Below are 17,403 nucleotides of genomic sequence, written 5' to 3'. Positions count from 1 at the left end.
GTGGTAATTTTTTTATGTGGTGGTGTTAACATATATAATTTACTTATAACAATATTAATCTGAAAAAAATAATCCTAATGAAAATAGAAAAAGAAAAAGGCCAATTGATTAAAAAGTAAAAAGAAAAAGAAATTGTCGAAGTGACATGTCAGCATGATTAGGGTTTTCGGTTTTTGGTTTTATAAGTTTGATGAATGATTAATTAGCACGTTAGCAATTGCTTTCTCAAAACGGCATCTCACTCACGAGTCACAACAACTCATCACCTCCTTAATTAATTGTTACATTAATTTCTTAATCTTTTTGGATTAACTTAATCACCTCACTTGGTGCTTGCAGTAATATATCCACAGTTTGATAAGTTTATAACATTTTAGATTTTTTTACACCAACAAAAAAAAAAAAAGTACGAACAATTGTATCATTCCCATCCCCACGTTAAAAAAAAAAGCTGGAAAGCACCATATCCCACTTTTTTTTTATTGATAATTAAAAAGAAAAAAGATATTTGGATAAATGAAAATAACAATAATAATAATAAATAAATAAATAAATAAATAAAAATAATAATAACCATTGCTGTATCATAGACAATACGAAGAAAAGGAAAGCACTAAAGCCACTAAATACCAAAATAAAATTTATTAACCGCAAAAAAGTCTTTTCTCTCGCTTGTCTTCATCTCTCTAGTCTCGATCTCTACTTACAGATCTGTCTTCTTCTTCTTCTTCTTCTTCTTCTTCTTCTTCGTTTAATCTTTTTTTATATATATATATAAATCTCGAGAAGAAAGGTTATGGCGCCTACGTGGTGAGTTGTCGTCATCTCCAATGTGAGATTTTGTAGTTTTCCTCTTTGCTCTGTTCGAGATTTTCTTTCACAAGTGAAGTGAGATTTTATATAATATATACATATATACATACATGGATACGAATACATATGAGCATATTTAATAAGAAAATGGTGGATCAATCAAAACCATAAGCAGAGGCGCTCACGCATGCAGGCTTTTCTGCTTCTGGGTCGCTTTGTTTTGAAGTTTCCCGCTCTGTAAGTTCATAGAAAATAGTTACTGGTTCAGCCATGGAAATTAATTTAATACATTATATTTTAACCTTTTTCCTTAACCCAAAAAAAAAAGTTTCTGGCTTTTCCTGGCTTCTTAGTTGTCCTGATGCCCACATTTAACTGTTTCTCTATCAATTTCTCCCCCTTCTTTTCCTCTCTCTCTCTCTCTCCCCTCTGTTTCTCGAGCTTGCTTTCTCTTTTGGTGGCAGAATTTATGGGTCTTTTGGATTTACATCTGTAGAGTGGAGAGAAAGAGAAGCCCGAGGAAATAAAAAAAAGCCATGAACACTAGTGTTCGAGCTGCTCTTCCCTCCATGAAAGCTCCTTCAAAGCACGACGGTCAAGTAACTCTCTCTCTCTCTCTCTCTCTCCCCTGCTGGTTTTGGGAATTTTTCTTGGTGGGCATGTGGATTTTCCGGGAAAGTTTGTTGCTTTTGGTGGTAATCTGATAGAGTCTCACTTCAGACTATTGGATTCCGATATTTTTAGATTCTTTCCTTGGGGATTAGACTAATCAACCACCGAATCTTACCTTTTTTCCAGTACGCTGCTGTGAAATTCTGTTCATGTGAAAGCGATCGTCTACTCTTTCTTATCCAATTCCGAACTTGTGCCTTGCTGTTTCTCACTAGCTGCTATCGAAAAGAACAGCAGCTCCCATCACTGAAAACTTTTCTCTTTTGAAAATCTGATTTGGTTGTCATCTCTCTGCTGAAACCCCGCGAAGGAGGAGAAGAAGATGGAGCACAGAGGCAATGGCACGGCGACAGTTGCAGGCAAATATCTGGTTAATAGGAGGCGAGCTAACAGGGAGAGGAAAATGGAACTGCTGCAAGATGTACGGTTCGGTCCTTGGATTTGGTAGCTTTCTGATACGTGATTCCGATCTTGGCGATTTGCCACTGAAAATGCGTAATGTGGGTCAGGTTGATAATCTGAAGAGGAAGCTGAGGCATGAAGAGAATGTGCACCGAGCACTGGAGAGGGCTTTCACTAGGCCTTTAGGAGCTCTTCCTCGTCTTCCACCTTATCTTCCTCCCAATGTCAGTAGAAAATCTCACTCATTTTTCTCCTGAATTCAATCTTGAAACTTGTTGAACTTGCTATTCTTTTGTGTTTGGTTTCCGGGTTCTGAATTCGTTCGTCTCGGGTTGTAAGACGTTGGAGCTTCTGGCTGAAGTAGCTGTTCTTGAAGAGGAAGTGGTCCGGCTTGAAGAGCAAGTTGTCAGCTTTAGACAAGGTCTGTACCAGGAAGCTGTTTATACATCTTCCAAGAGAAATTTGGAGAGCCCTAATGGTTTGAACGAGAATTCGCCCGTTAGGAGCAGCAAACACCAGCGTTCGAAGTCTCTGTCACAACACGAGTTCAATTCATTGATCTCTCCTTCAAAACATCACCAACCGTCTCTCGGAAGAAGCGTCTCGAGCAGGAAACTCTTCTCCTCCGATCACACGATTCAAGATCGAAACAGAACAGTAAACGGCAAACAGGCTTCTTCTAATAAACCAAGCTTGAACGGTGCCAGTCCGGTGGATGTAAGGGGGAAAGAGAATCATTCCTCAGTTAAAGCTTCAAAAGATAAGCAATCGCCAGAGAAGAAGAAACCCGGAAAGGCAGTGACGCCATTGAAGAGACCTTCGATTAAGCATGGCTCACCCGATAAACGCTCAGAATCTATCAAAGAACAGGTCCAGCTGGACAATAGATTAGCAGATCAAGAAAAAGCACAAGAGAGCATATCTATTACATCCTCAGATGACAAGACACAACAGACTGGAAGTTCAGCAAACAGAGTTTCGGAGGACCTTGTGAAATGTTTGGTGAGCATTTTCTTGAGGATTAGTTCAACGAAAAACGGATTTCTCGATCCTTACGCTAACTGTTCAGAATGGAGAGCCCGAGAAATTGGTTCTTACAAGAATCTCTGCTCAATCGATGCATCTTCAGTCAACCTTAACAGAACAACCAATGCTTTGTTTCTGATCCATCGTCTCCAGTAAGTTGTTACAGTTAGTCTTTCCTTGTCTGGTGGATCCAACACCTGATTATATGCTTTTGCCTGATTATTTCAGGTTTCTGCTCGGTAAGCTTGCCCTTGTAAGTCTCGATGGTCTTAGCCACCAGCAGAAGCTCGCGTTTTGGATAAACACATATAATTCCTGCACGATGAATGTAAAGTGTTCATCTTGTTCGTATGTTATACCGATAATCATACTGACAATACAGAGAATGTTAAATAGATTTATCAAACCTTTTGTTCTTGTTCACTCTCATAGGCATTCTTGGAGCATGGAATTCCCGAGACACCGGAGATGGTTGTAGCCTTAATGCAGAAGGTTAGAGCTAATCCATTGCCTGATTTCTCTGATATAAGACCGTATCTTTCAAACCGATCTTTCTTCTCTTTCGTTGTGTCAGGCAACAATAACCGTCGGGGGACATTTGCTAAACGCCATTACGATCGAGCATTTCATCTTGAGACTTCCATATCACCTGAAGTTTGTAAGTTCTTCATCATCTTCTTTTCTGAATCTGAACTGCTTTCACCAGTAAAGTGATAGTTAAAACTTAAAAAAAAAACATTCTCTCTTATGTTTCATCTTATGGAAAAAGACTTGTCCAAAAACCGCAAAAAACGAAGAGATGAGAGCTCGGTGTGCATTCGGGTGTGAATGGTCCGAGCCCTTAGTCACTTTCACACTCGCCTGCGGAAGCTGGTCTTCCCCTTCTGTAAGTTCTCTTACTTCCTATATATCAAATGTTGAATCTTTACACTAAAAGCATCAACCTGTTTCCCTTGATCTCACATTGAAAGAAGACCCTTTTATCTAAAGCATCAACCTTTATTGTCAACTGAAGGTTAGGGTTTACACAGCAGAAAAGGTCGAGGAAGAACTCGAAGCTGCAAAGAGAGACTATCTACAAGCAGCAGTCGGGATTTCAAAGAACAACAAACTGATGATTCCAAAGGTTCTTGATTGGTACCTCCTCGACTTTGCCAAGGACTTAGAATCTTTGCTTGATTGGATTTGTCTCCAGTTACCCGAAGAACTCAGACAAGATGCTGTCAGGTGTCTCGAGAGGAAGAACAAAGATTCCCTTTCGGAATTTGTTCAAGTGGTTCCATATGATTTCGGTTTCAGGCTGCTTTTGCAAAGATGAATGGGAAAAATATGACATTTGTATAGATTTGTTATTAGTTCAGGGAATGGTACATAGAATATGTCAACTCTCTTTACATATAGAAGATGAAATTTATATTCATCATGACCCTGCTTCTACCGTTTATGAGCATTGAATAATGTTTGGAAGATGTTTACAGAAGATTTATAAACAGTTTTTAAGTTCAGGGAGATTATTACCGAGGCATGTTACCCAGTAAGCTGTTGGCAGAAGGCGAGCTTTGGTCACTTAGCCACGGGTCTTGAACCGATACGGGAGAACTGTCCTGAATCTCATCCATGGACTCGAGACGATCAGGTGGCTTCTGATGAACCACGAGCCTTATGCTTCCTATCGATGACGACTTTCTCGTCGATCTTTGGCTTCCGGGGTCAGATGATCGCTGTGAAACAGTCCGTGAAATCCACGATCCAAGCATTAACTGTTCTAGCTCGTCTGCTACTTCCATCATAGTTGGCCTCATGTCTCTGTGAAAGGCTAGGCACCTGAATGCAAGCTCGGCCATGCTATGTATTGATGAAAGTGTCCAGTCATCAAGATTTGGTTCGAGGATCGGGTCTATGATCTCGTCGATGCATCCTGATCTGATCTTTTCGATAGCAAGAGCCGCCAGATTGATTTCGCTGTGCGGACGATTGAAATCGACAACCTTTAGCGCCGTTATAATCTCCACGAGGACGACTCCAAAGCTGTACACATCGCTCTTATCAGAAAGATGGAAGCATTGATGGTATTGAGGGTCAAGATAACCAGGAGTCCCTTGAGGAGCTGTTGATATGTGGGAGGATTCTGTCATGCCCATTCTAGAAAGCCCGAAATCCGCAACTTTGGAGTTGCAGTCGTAATCCAATAGAATATTGCTGGATTTGATGTCGCGGTGATAGATGGGCGGGTTCATGGCAGAGTGGAGATAAGCTATACCTTTGGCGGTTTGATTGGCAATGGTGAGTCGGACCATCCATGGAAGGCCATTCCCTCTTTCTCTTTGAAGGTGTTGAGATAGAGTTCCATTAGGCATGAACTCGTAGACAAGTACCGGCTCACCTTGTTCGACACAGCAGCCTAAGAGCCGGACAAGATTCGGGTGGCTCACCGAGGAAAGGAGCTTGATCTCATTCTTGACTTGGTCAATGCTATCTGAGTCTCTCTGTCTGAGTCTTTTGAAGGCAACCCATTCATCATCTTGGAGCTTTCCTGCATACACAGTACCATAAGCTCCTGTTCCTAGCCTCTGCTTGTCTGAGAAACCACTGGTGGCTTTCTCGATCTCCTTGTAAGGGAAGAAAGGAACACTCGAGTTGCCGGCAGCTTCATTCAAAAGGCGTTTTGCCCTTAACAAGTTTCTCGAAGAAATGGACCGTCTCCGGATACAAAAGATCAACAGAGCTAAGACAGCCATCAAGGAAGCTCCGGCCACAGTTCCTATGTAGCAAAAAATGGATCCACAGGATCAAAATGAAGAACGATGAAAGTAGAGAAGAGGCATATTGGCAACAAATTACCTCCTATAAGAATACCAAATTTAGCTCCTCTGCAATGGCTGGATACGAGCTTGGAGCCATGGCAATCCCCTGGTGCTGAGGAGAGTACAATAGAAGTGCGAGTTAGCAAAGCCGTGCCAGTTTTCAGAAACCGGATAAGAAAACAGAATGATGCTACTGTTTGAACATCCAAAGAGCTCATTTTTCCGATTTCTGCCAAGATTCGAAACTACTGCCTGAGCAGTTTATTCCAGGTATTGTTCCTCGAGAGCACAAACTTCTTCCGAGCAAAGTATTTTCTACGGTTTTCGATTCTTGCTTATTATCGATCTTAGAGTAGCGGAACCCACATGCTGACCAGGAAAACGACACATATTTCAGGCAGAACTTGTTCATCCATCTTAGCCTTTCAAGATTCTCAGAACAGCCATGAACAAGACACAGGTATTCCATAAGTGGAAACAAGTAGAACCTGTGCCTAGTTATGGACTTGGAAGCTTAAATACTCGCCCAGCTTCAAGAAGAACAAGCATTGTTCAAAAGCAAGAGAGAAACGAGAAAAAGGCTCAATTGACTCACCTCTCCGGCAAGGAACGCCATTTGTGAACCCATCTCCGATGTAACCTTCCGGGCACGAGCACCTATGCCCATGATAACTATCTGCAATGGCGACATCTGTGCAGTTTGCACCTTCTGAGCATGTCCCCTTTCTGCATCGTCCCTTTAGCCACCAACCCAGACGAAGTCGCTCGAACTCGAGGGCTATGGCGGAATTCTCGCCCACGGATTCAAACGCTATCGACGAGAACAGAGACCGGCACGAGGTCCGTGTCAGATTCTCGAAGCTGAAGAACTTGGTGATGTTCGTGTCCAGAGAGTAGCAGCTTATGTTTCCATCGGAATCGCAGCTTCGCAGCTTCAGTTGGCTCTCCAGGAACTTCTGCTTGATCGAGCAGGTTTCTTCCGACGAGCTCTTGCATTGCTCCACCAGGAAGCTGTTCTCCGACGTCGGCGCGTGGAGCTCACCGAAGAGTGGCTTCAATTTCTCGATCGAGCGTCGGCATTCGGCGGGAACCCCGACGAATATGCTTTCCTCCGTCACGTTCTGGACGGAGAACTCTCCGATATTCGCGACGCCGCCGGAGCAGTTGAACTGGATCGGGCAACCGGGCGAGAAACCGAACGGGTAAGGCAGCGTCTTCCGACCGCAGACGCCGTCACAACTGTCGGCGATGGTGGAAGCGAATTTGGCGGTTCCGATTATCACCAGAAGCAAGCTTAATCCGTAAGAAATCATCGTTGATGACATGGATCAAATCGATCTGAACATTCATCACCTTCCTGGAAAAAAAAGAACACGGGAAGAAACTCATAATTATGAGCGTTCCGATCATTGATCATCACTGGAAGCAAATCCGTGAAATGGTTTAATGGAAGCTAAAACCTTAGTTGAGCTATTTAAAGCTTCATCTACCAACAGTACAGATACAGAACACAATCAATAATCATAGGAACGAGAGACTGAAGGTGATTCCTCCATTAATGGCGGAACCCAGAGTCTGACCAGCGCTTCCCAGTTCCAACAGCAAAAAAAAGGAAGAAGAAGAAGAAAAAGCAAACAATCAAAAGACCTTCACAGCTTCTTCTGTTCAGTGGCGGCTCGGCTCTATCCAATCAAAACAAGAACTCGAGCTTCTGATTCTGATACGATGAAATCAACAAAAAAAGGACAAACGAAGGATAAATCACCGATGATCGCCATGTCTGCATCTTCGTTTGTGGAAATGTCCGGCTCTCTGTAATCTTAAAAAAGAAAGACAAAAACTGAGATTAAATAAAACGAAAGCTTACGTGTCAAATGGTAATGTAGTTTAAGAAGACGAAAATATCCTCGGGAGAGATTTGAGGAGGAGAGATGCCCTGTCATTGGTCAGCGAGCAAATCGGTAAAATGCCTTTGACCTGACCTAAGCTTTTTCTTTTCCGACATCATATTTATTTATTTATTTTAATCTTAAAGTTATTATATTAAACGCATTAGATTATATATTGTTTTGAATAATCAAGGGGCACCTAGACGGGCAATATATTGACAATTCTTTTCTTTTGCTATTTTTTTTTGTGTTGTAGAAAATAAAATATGATAAAAATCAAGGTCTTTGTCCCATAAATCCTCTGTATTTTTATAATTTTCCAGTTCTCATGACAGGAGAACATAAAAAAAAAATATCCCTTCGATATATATTTGTTCAATTAGAATAATATTGATGTTACAATAATGAAATTTCATCGATCCCTTTCGTTTTTAATACATAATTATTGGATAAAAGATCCGAACGAACTTCTAAATTATTAAAAAAAATAAAAAAAAGAGGGGTATTTTTGTTGGGTTATAAGTTTAACTTATAATGGATTGGACCTAACCTTGAGTCACAGTCCGTTCACGGGCCTCCTAAGTCCTAACCTTGGGGCGAAAATACAATTACGATAATGCCCTTTACAAAACAAATTGATAGTAGGGATTTAAACTTATATTAGGTCGGACCAAACTTATTTTGTATCCCAAAACAGTAGAAAATGGATTTATTTTATCTCATAGACAAACAAACAAGTCCGTTTATAAAAAAAATTAAACAAATAAATTATAAAAAAAATTATTATTTTTGTTCAATGCGTTTGGAAATGCAAATTGAAAATGTCTCTAGCGGAATTTCGGGGGAACATTTTTTTCCACGACCAACTTTTGTTCTTTCTCCGTAACAGCACGCACGTGACCTCGTGACGACGACAATTCTTCTTGGAAATTTACCTAATTTTACGACTTCCGAAACTTTGTATTAACTAAATAAAGTCAAATACGGAGTAAATATTATCACTTTAAAAACATCAACTCACGTTGGGTTTTCTTAGAAAGGCCATGGGTTTGGGTTCCACTGAATTTAAAAACATGAAATAAAGCCCATGTTGAATTATGGGCCTGTTATATGGGCCTTTTGAATTGTCATAAAAGCCCAACAGAAAGCCCGTCATATCAAATATACCATAAATTTGACTTGGAACTGTGGTAAGAAACAGAGGGACAAGTCCGGTGGTTTTTGCAGTGACGGCTTGAAACCCTAGACCAGAGCGAGAGAAAGAGAGATTCGGATTCGATGTCGGGGAAAGAAGATTACGACTCCGATGCGCCCGAGGAGTTCACGCAAGAGCAGGTTTTTCACTCTTCTGCTTCTTCGGCACCTCTTTTCAGTTTCCGTCTTCGCTCCATTCTTATTCTTTCCGTTTCTGTAATTCAGTTTCGTATTCTGAGAAAAATGGTGTCAAGAGGATCTGATTGGTGTTTCTGGGTTTGTTTTTCTCTCGTTTCAGACAATAGCGAAGCATGATGAAATAAGTAAAGCGCAGAAAGACAGTAAGGCAAGGTTCGTGTTCTCATCCGTACACTTCTGTCTAAACAAATTCGTGGGTGCTCCTTGAAAACTCGGTGGTCATTAAGTTTTCGTTTGAGCGATTCGTGTTGTTTGGATTAGGAATTGGGAGGTTCTGGTTGTCCTGTAAACTGGGGGAGTTCGAAGAAGCAAAGTAATTATCTTTGGTGTCGTAGTGCTAAATGATTGATTATGGCTATAAGCCGGTGATTATTATGAGGAACTTCACTTTGATTCCCTCGCCTAATGGGTATGTCATGGAGGAAATTAACTTGAGATATCTGTGTTTGATCCGTGAAAATAGTAGCATCAGAGCTTAGATGCTCCTGTTCACATGATACTAGTAAGACAATGATGGAGTTCTGGGCTTGTATGTATGATCCCTCTTGGATATCAACAATAGTTAGGGCATTGCAAATATCTATCTGCATTCACTGATGGGATTCGATTCATATGTGAAAGAAGGCAACATGATGTTGTATGTTGTATTTGGTGTCTTAGTGATGGGGTACAATATGGTATATGCTGTGTTTTCTTATTATTGGTATGAACCAATATACTGTCTAGGGGTTTAGTGAGGAACGGTGCATGATTTCTCGTGGTAGCTGAGGTTCTGTTTTGTCTGGTGTTAGGGTTATTCGTGAAAAGAAAGAAAAGCGTAAGCAACAACAGGCACAGAGAGCAACACAACAATCATCAGTGAGGAACGAACACGTTGAAGATGTAGAAGAGCTTGAAGAAAACCCTGAAGCTGAACGATCTCGTGCAAACCAGGGGTTCCTTCCCAAACACGTCGTAGAAAAGCTCGCCGCCCGGGAAAAGTATAACCGGATCCCCTCCTCTCTCTAAAAACTATCTCCACTCGTCCTCGGCGATAAAACACAGTACCCTGAAGATGCACATTTCCATATTTGCAGGCTCGATCAATCTCCTCCATCAGATTCCGAAGATGACGAAGACGAGGAAGCAAAGTCTCTCACAAGCGGGAAGAGGAAGTCGAAGAAGCGGAAAAGCGCAGGGTACGTTTTCTTTGCGCGTTGTGCTATATTTCTACTCCGAAAGGGATGGATCGTTAGGGTTTATTTCCGAATTTGTACGCAGGGCGGGAGCTTTTCTTCTGGGCGATATACCGCCGCCCGAGTGCTTGAAGAACTCTTTGGAGTTCTTGAAGAAGAGGAAAATGCAAGTGGCTAGATCCTCCTCTGTCTTGAACAACTCTAACCAAGCCCTCCGCCTTGTCTCCGCCATGTTCCCCCAAAGGCGTTGATTGATGGTTTTGTTTCATAAATGGGGTTGGCTTTCGAGAAAGCCTCAACTTTTTAAAGTAACGAGCTGTGTTCTAAACGAGGTTTATGTTATCTTCCAAACCAAACACTGCAATTTTGTGATTATCGATTTTTTATAGAAGTGACTTTCGAAGGGGAAGAATCAAGTTAACTCAAATTAGGGTGTATTGATTCTGAGGAGAAATTAATTTTAAAAATTCGAGTGAAGACTAAAGCTAAAAGATTGTTTTTTATTTTCATTTCCAGATTCCGACCAAATCCGAGGGGATTTAAAAAGAAATTTTCGGACGATGTATATGCAATTATAATGCAACGTAAATTGGGGGTATAGGTGCGTTTCTCTTTTGCACATGCACATGAAGTACGTGTTTCGAGAAGTATAATGACAGGCCAACGACTATTACAAACAAATAGCAGGTGGGATTATGTTTGAATTAACTAAATGTGATCATAATTATAATATGATTTGTTATTTTATTACATGCAATATTATGTCAATAAGAGAAGACAAGGAGATGTAACATATAACAAGAACATAGTTACATAGCAATGACATTTATTGGTTGTTGATGTCCATGACATGGCAGTTGTTCTCACATGCCACCTTGATTGGCACAAGTCTTCTAGCACGAAATTTATAAAATCTCAATATACACAATCATATATATGATCACATAGATCATCATGATATTTCAACGACAACATGCAACGAGTGACATGACATAGAGCGTACGTTTTATTTAGCTTCGATCAATAACCATAACACACCATTATATATTATTTATGTAATAATCCGGATTTAGACCAAGAATATTTTTATGCGCCATAAGCACCATCTCCAACCTTGTTGAGAGCGTCCATCTCCTCCTTGAACTTGGGCATGGCTTCTCTTGGCAATGACATAACCATTTTGACCCCTCCCTCCATTGACGGATCCGACCTCGAAGGCTTCAAGAACATGCCGAGATCTATGGCTTTTTCCGGCGGAACCACCGGCAGCAGATTCACCGGCTCTCCCCATCCGAAATCCAACGACCCGAACCACCCAATGTTCCTCCAGTCCGTCAAGAACAACAGCCCGTCACGTCTTCCTTCGAACCACTCGTCCATCTTTATCATCTTCTCTTTGTTCCTTAACTGCCCATGAATGTACTCCTCATCATGAGCTTCGATCTTGGCTTTCTTTATGAGTTTCACAATCTCAGAGATTGGCGATTCTTCCACCTTTCTTGCTGTTAATTCTAAGTGCATATCTATGCAGGCGTTTCCGTAGTACCCTTCAGGCAATGGAGGATCCATGTCTTGTCTTATTGCCACTGCTAAACCTAGCAAGACGATTCCATCCGGGTTTAGGTTTAGGGCTCGAACTCTTGACCTCCAAATGTAAGCTCCAAGAACTTCGAAAGTTGTCGGAATCTGACCCGAAAAATCGGATAATTCTTTCCGTAAATCTTCTTTCAACCTCTTTATACTGTCAGCCTTAACATTGATCGCCTCACTTATCTGTTATAAAAAAAAAGTAGGGACACATAATGAAAAAAACATTCATCACTACACGTGGATGTAAATGTTGAAATAGAAAAATGAATATGTAATTGAAGAAAATATTGATTTTAAGATATGATTAGAAATAATAATGGATATAATGTTATATCAAATATTGTGTATCGATCTTATTTATTTCTATTTCCTTTTTATTTCGTTTCATAGTTTTTCTATAAATGTGTGAGTCATTTTCATTGTAATTCAACAAGAAGAAGAGATGTAGCAATAAAAGTAATTCTGTTCCTTTCTATTTGTCTTATTTTATTTCCGCATTTTATTTTTCTACATAGTATCAGAACCTGGTTCGATCTGCTCTATATCTTTTTTTTTCAATCTTTTCTTTTTTTAGTTTTGGATATTCATATATCCAAATCGTTCAAAGAAGAGTAAAAACCCAAAATCAAACGAGGTGTTATGACAAAAAGATGTCAAACCTAAAAACTCTAAGATCAAGTGAGATGCTATGACAAAAAGAGTTAAAGGTAGAACTGAAAAGTCAAGTGAAATGATTTGAAAATGGATAATACTCTCTAAAAGAACTAAATTTGGTGTTTATGGATTTTTCAAAAGACAATGAAAATATCAATGGGTTTTTATCGCATTATCTTTTCAAGATCGATTTTTGCATTCTTTCAAAATCAATCTCGAGGAGAATGTTAAAATAGAAAAATGAATATGTGATTGAAGGAAATGGTGATTTTAAGATATGATTAGAAATAATAATGGACATAATGTTATATCAAATATTGTGTGTCGATCTTATTTATTTCTATTTTCTTTTTATTTCGTTTCATAGTTTTTCTATAAATATGTGAGTCATTTTCATTGTAATTCAACAAGAAAAAGAGATGTAACAATAAAAGTAATTCTGTTCTTTTCTATTTGTCTTATTTTATTTCCGCATTTTATTTTTCTACAGTGAATGTTATGTAGGGAAGGAAGTGTAATAGTTTCGCATGCATACCATGTCTTCACTTGGCATATAAGGAGAAACAGCGAAAGAACCAGCTTTGTCCCAATCGTGAATCCTCCGCATTGGAATTTGGTTACCTAAATAGTTTTCATTCCAAAAGTGTGAATACCCATTGTTTATCACAGCAATATATATATATATATATATATATATATATATATATATATATATATATACACGCATATATATGGTTACCTGCAAAGCCAAAGGGTGGTAACCGATCTCCCTGTCATAGTTCTCATCATCAGTTTGGGGCAAAAGCAAAGATACAGTATCGAAATCAATATTCCCGTCTAGATAGCCGAAAGAAGAGAGCTTGAGATTTGATGTAGCGACAGTGAAAGGGACGCCCTCGCCATTACATCTGAGCTGAAGCTTCCTGTCGCATTCTCGCCTGGCCAACTTGCCCGAGAGAGGATAGTAGTGGACAAGAAGATTGGACAGAGCCTCTCTAAGAAGGGATTCAGGTTCATGAGTCGTGCTTCTTCCTTGGTATACGTAAATCGTGCAGTACATAACTTCGTTGTAAGGATCATTATCTAACGTGGAAAGAGATAGAATTTGTGAGGGTATTTGTTTTGAAGGTTTGATGAACTCGGTTGCTTTCTTCTCGACAACTAGAGGGCATGAGCCGGTTTGGTTCGCCATGATAAGTTTCTTGGTTTCACAAGTGAAAAAGTTATCCTCTTAAGGCCATTTTTATAACCAAAGTTTGGGCATTTTTTTGGTGCGATTTCTTGGATACCAATAATATTAAATAAACCAATAATTTGGAGACGTAAAAATCAAAATATACATCATATGATATCTGTCTGTGTAGTATAATAAATGCAAGTCTTTCTCAAAGTTTTTGTGTCATAGTCAATCTAGATTTTGAGAATACCAACTTACAAGAATAATTTTTTTTTTTAAAATGAAATAACAAAGCCGTAAATAATGCCAATGCGATAATATAAAAAAAATCAATAAAAACAAAAATGAAATTTCTTAATAAACAACTTTTTAAAACCCAAAGCACAAAACTCAAGAGGAGTTCGCCAACCGAGAGAACCAGAGTGTCGGGGAGGTTAAACAAAGACAGAGCGTTTGCAACGCCGTGTATTAACAAATAAATATGAATAAATAAATAAATAAATAAATAGATGGTATAACCCACCTCGCCAAAACTTGATTCCCTCGAGTGGTTGAGGTCAATGCCAACGTTATTATTCAAATACAAAAATCGATAAAATTAAATAACAATTTACGGGATGAACATTTCTTTTGCACCCTCTTAGAGAAAAAAAAGATTGTTATTAGACCCAATAAATACAATCATTTCAATAAAAAACAAGCATATGGTCCAGATAGGTGAAGACAATTAATAATCATGCAATATCCACTTGCCTTCTTGAGTACTAAAGATCAATCGTAACAAAAACATGACAACCCAACAGTTGATGATTCAATAGGTGAGTTTTTAATAGGTGAGTTTTTAAGATTTTGGATTCGATATTATTGGTAAAAAATGCTATAATTTTTGGATCAAAATTATTTATATACAAAGATTGATCCCGAATTTAGAATCCATGTAGTCGTCAGACCGAATACCTAGACAATCACCCTGACTATAAAAAAAAAAAAACAAGAACATGGCAACAATAGAAGTTATCCTAACCCTATCATTCATTCATGTGGCCGTATCCGTATATGTTAATATGATATTATTATACGTACATGACAATTGTTCATTGGCAAAATTTCTGTTTCGATGTGATCTGTCCAATTATCTGACGTGTACTCGATAACCAAGTCTCAATTAGGGTTTTTTTTATATAAAACGTTAATACATCATAATTGTAAAATGATAGAACTATAAATGGCCAAATTGGTATATAGTTAATTACCATAAGTGACATTGAATCGTACAAAAATCATAAATGTACATGGATATGCGCGAGTATTACGTGTTTCGAGTTGAAACGTGACAGGCCAACGACTCAATATCAGGTGAGATTATGGCTTTGACCTAATATCATAATATGACAATTTTCAAACGCATGATAAGCATGGTTTCTTCACTGTAATTTAATTTTTATTTTTATTTTTTTTAATTATTCCGAGTAATGACGCCACTGCCCACTTAAGTAATCCTTTATTTTATATTTTGAGATTCTCGGCCATAAATAAAATCATAATGAGCTGTAAGATAAACCACTTCCCCTAGAAAACATTAAATAAATAAATATTTTTCTTTCGATAATAAAAACCCACATGACCAAAACAAGATATTGAATCAAATCAATCAAAATGGAAATATTTCCTATTCTCTTGACTCTTGTCTCCATCCTCGTTGCTGCTTCGGTCTTCGTTCGCTTACATCGACGGCCGACAAAGAACAGACGAGAGGTGCCACTTGCAGCCGGAGCATGGCCAGTCATCGGCCATCTGCTTTTCTACGACAGCAAGACGCCAACTCACGCCACGTTCGGGGACATGTCCGTAGTCTACGGACCCGTTTTCGCCACCAAGCTCGGTTCCTACACAAGTATCATCATAAGCAGCCAAGAGATTGCCAAAGAAATCTACACTGTCCATGACAAGTTCTTGGACAGGCCTGGTCTCACCGCATCTAAGCTGTTAGGCTACGACGACAGCTTCCTGACTTTCAAACCTTACGGCCCTCAGTGGCGGGAGATGCGCAAGATCGCTGCCACGGAGCTTCTTTCGAGCATTCGTGTCGATATGCAGAGTCATTACAGAGCTGGAGAGGCTGATGTCTCGTTCGGGAATCTATGGAAACTGTGGGAGAGCAAGGGAAGGGCCAAGAATGGAGTTCTTGTGGACATGAAGCGGGAGTTTCAGGATCTGACGGCGAACACCTCGTTAATGATGGTTGTCGGGAAAAGATACTTCGGGGACAGTCCAAACTGTGAGAAGGAAGAAGCAATGGAACGTCGGAAACTGGTGCGAGACTTTCTGGATTTCTTTTCTCTTTACTTGTTCTCCGATTTCCTGCCGGCTCTTGGATGGACGGAATGGAGAGTCAAAAGGGACATGAAGAGAGCGGCTAAGGAATTGGATGTGGTTCTTGAAGAATTGATTGCAGAACATAAGAACAAGAAGAAACACGATCTGGGTCTTGGGGAAATAAAGAAAACATACTTGGATCTACTGATGGATACCTTTGAACACACCGAGATCCCGGGTTTGGACGCTCGGACAACCACCAAGGCTCTCTGTCTGGTAAGATATCTTTCCCTAAAAAAAACCCTGATCTTGAAAATGTATACAACAGATAGATGAAGTTTTTGTTGTTGTTGCAGAATCTGATACTGGCAGGAAGCGAGACGGCCATCGTCGTTCTCGTCTGGGCAGTTTCGCTACTCGTCAACAATCCACACGTGATTAAGAAAGCTCAAGAAGAGCTAGACAACATCGTCGGAAAGAACAGAGTTGTGGAAGAATCCGACATCAAAGACCTTGTCTACATCCAAGCAATAGTCAAGGAAACTTTCCGTTTATACCCACCGGTCCCTCTAGTCGCTTTCAGGCATGTGTTGGATGATTTCGACGTCGCCAATGGAACCTATCATGTCCCTGCAGGTACGTAAACTTCTCTATACATAATATCTTGCCGATTCACAATGGTCATATATATAGCTTGGTCAAGTTTGAATAGGGAAATCAAATCAAATCTAAATATTATGTAACCATGTATTTCTTTTTTCTCGAATATTCTCGCGGTAGGCTCTCTCCTGCTGGTGAACGCGTGGAAGATTCAGCGTGATCCGAGCCTGTGGTCTGATCCCGAACGTTTTGAGCCGGAGAGGTTTCTAACAGTTGACAACGACGTGGACGTTGGAGGGCAAAGTTTCAAGCTTTTCCCGTTCGGGTTGGGACGAAGGTCGTGCCCTGCCATCCCTCTAGGTCTTAGGATGGTGCATTATGCATTGGCCAGATTCTTACACAGCTTCGAAGTGGCCAAGCCCTCGATTGAAGAAGACATGGACATGACTGAGAGCAATGGCTTGGTGAACCTGAAAGCCACCCCTCTTGAAGTTATGGTCACTCCTCGGCTCGATCCACATCTGTATCAATTCAATATGTAGTATGAAAATATGGACCGACGAAGCCGCTGTTGGAATGAAATAAAAATGCTATCGAGACATGTTTTACCATTTGAAAAAGATTTGATTTAGTTAGTTTCCGAGTTTTCAGTCAAAGGGTGGCAAATGAGATGAGTAAATTGTCCAAGGCTTCAAAGATGCCAAAAGAGTGAACAAACATAAATATTATATATTTCATTACATATCTAAAATGTTTTAACCAAGTAGATAGATAAATCATAATTTGTCAAAAAAAAAAAAAAACCATAGTCTATACCTCCTCAAAGTTCTCAGGAGACATGGAAATTTTTTTTTAAAAAAAATACGCATTGAATTTTAGGCTTTGCCTATATT

At 39.7% G+C, this 17,403-nt stretch overlaps 4 protein-coding genes and 1 pseudogene across 6 annotated transcripts; 3 read left to right on the top strand and 2 right to left on the bottom strand.

The window, feature by feature from the left end:
- Window positions 1–957: 957 nt before the first annotated feature.
- LOC104819833 lies at window positions 958–4,357 on the top strand. 2 transcript variants are annotated; one of them, XM_010550096.1, is made up of 10 exons: window positions 958–1,050; window positions 1,310–1,412; window positions 1,796–1,906; window positions 1,995–2,111; window positions 2,227–3,065; window positions 3,142–3,241; window positions 3,346–3,405; window positions 3,488–3,571; window positions 3,683–3,799; window positions 3,929–4,357. In XM_010550096.1, exons 2-10 carry the CDS (start codon window positions 1,350–1,352, stop codon window positions 4,229–4,231), a joined length of 1,794 nt encoding a protein of 597 aa, XP_010548398.1. In that variant the 5' UTR covers window positions 958–1,050; window positions 1,310–1,349; the 3' UTR covers window positions 4,232–4,357. The 2 variants fall into 2 exon arrangements, with proteins under 2 accessions (XP_010548398.1, XP_010548396.1); XM_010550094.1 differs by having other exon boundaries at window positions 963–1,050; window positions 1,278–1,412.
- On the bottom strand, window positions 4,231–7,577 carry LOC104819834 (wall-associated receptor kinase-like 14). 2 transcript variants are annotated; one of them, XM_010550097.2, is made up of 4 exons: window positions 7,365–7,577; window positions 6,313–7,074; window positions 5,755–5,829; window positions 4,231–5,674 (listed from the first exon to the last, which is right to left on the bottom strand). In XM_010550097.2, exons 2-4 carry the CDS (start codon window positions 7,040–7,042, stop codon window positions 4,428–4,430), a joined length of 2,052 nt encoding a protein of 683 aa, XP_010548399.1. In that variant the 5' UTR covers window positions 7,043–7,074; window positions 7,365–7,577; the 3' UTR covers window positions 4,231–4,427. The 2 variants fall into 2 exon arrangements, with proteins under 2 accessions (XP_010548399.1, XP_010548400.1); XM_010550098.2 differs by having other exon boundaries at window positions 7,483–7,552.
- Window positions 7,578–8,814: 1,237 nt separating this feature from the next.
- Window positions 8,815–10,585, top strand: LOC104819832 (translation initiation factor IF-2). The gene is made up of 5 exons (XM_010550092.1): window positions 8,815–8,941; window positions 9,099–9,151; window positions 9,790–9,978; window positions 10,075–10,176; window positions 10,259–10,585. The coding sequence occupies exons 1-5, from the start codon at window positions 8,885–8,887 to the stop codon at window positions 10,422–10,424; spliced, it is 567 nt and encodes a 188-aa protein (XP_010548394.1). The 5' UTR covers window positions 8,815–8,884; the 3' UTR covers window positions 10,425–10,585.
- Window positions 10,586–11,067: 482 nt separating this feature from the next.
- On the bottom strand, window positions 11,068–13,623 carry LOC104819830 (annotated as a pseudogene).
- Window positions 13,624–15,217: 1,594 nt separating this feature from the next.
- On the top strand, window positions 15,218–17,145 carry LOC104819829 (cytochrome P450 CYP82D47-like). Its single transcript, XM_010550091.2, has 3 exons — window positions 15,218–16,186; window positions 16,267–16,546; window positions 16,691–17,145. Exons 1-3 carry the CDS (start codon window positions 15,251–15,253, stop codon window positions 17,050–17,052), a joined length of 1,578 nt encoding a protein of 525 aa, XP_010548393.1. The 5' UTR covers window positions 15,218–15,250; the 3' UTR covers window positions 17,053–17,145.
- Window positions 17,146–17,403: the final 258 nt, after the last annotated feature.

Source organism: Tarenaya hassleriana, unplaced genomic scaffold, assembly GCF_000463585.1.
Source record: "Tarenaya hassleriana unplaced genomic scaffold, ASM46358v1 Cleome3, whole genome shotgun sequence".
In the NCBI taxonomy this organism is placed as follows: domain Eukaryota; kingdom Viridiplantae; phylum Streptophyta; class Magnoliopsida; order Brassicales; family Cleomaceae; genus Tarenaya; species Tarenaya hassleriana.
The sequence above is the reverse complement of the archived record's forward strand: the minus strand, read 5'-3'. Positions and strand labels throughout refer to the sequence as shown.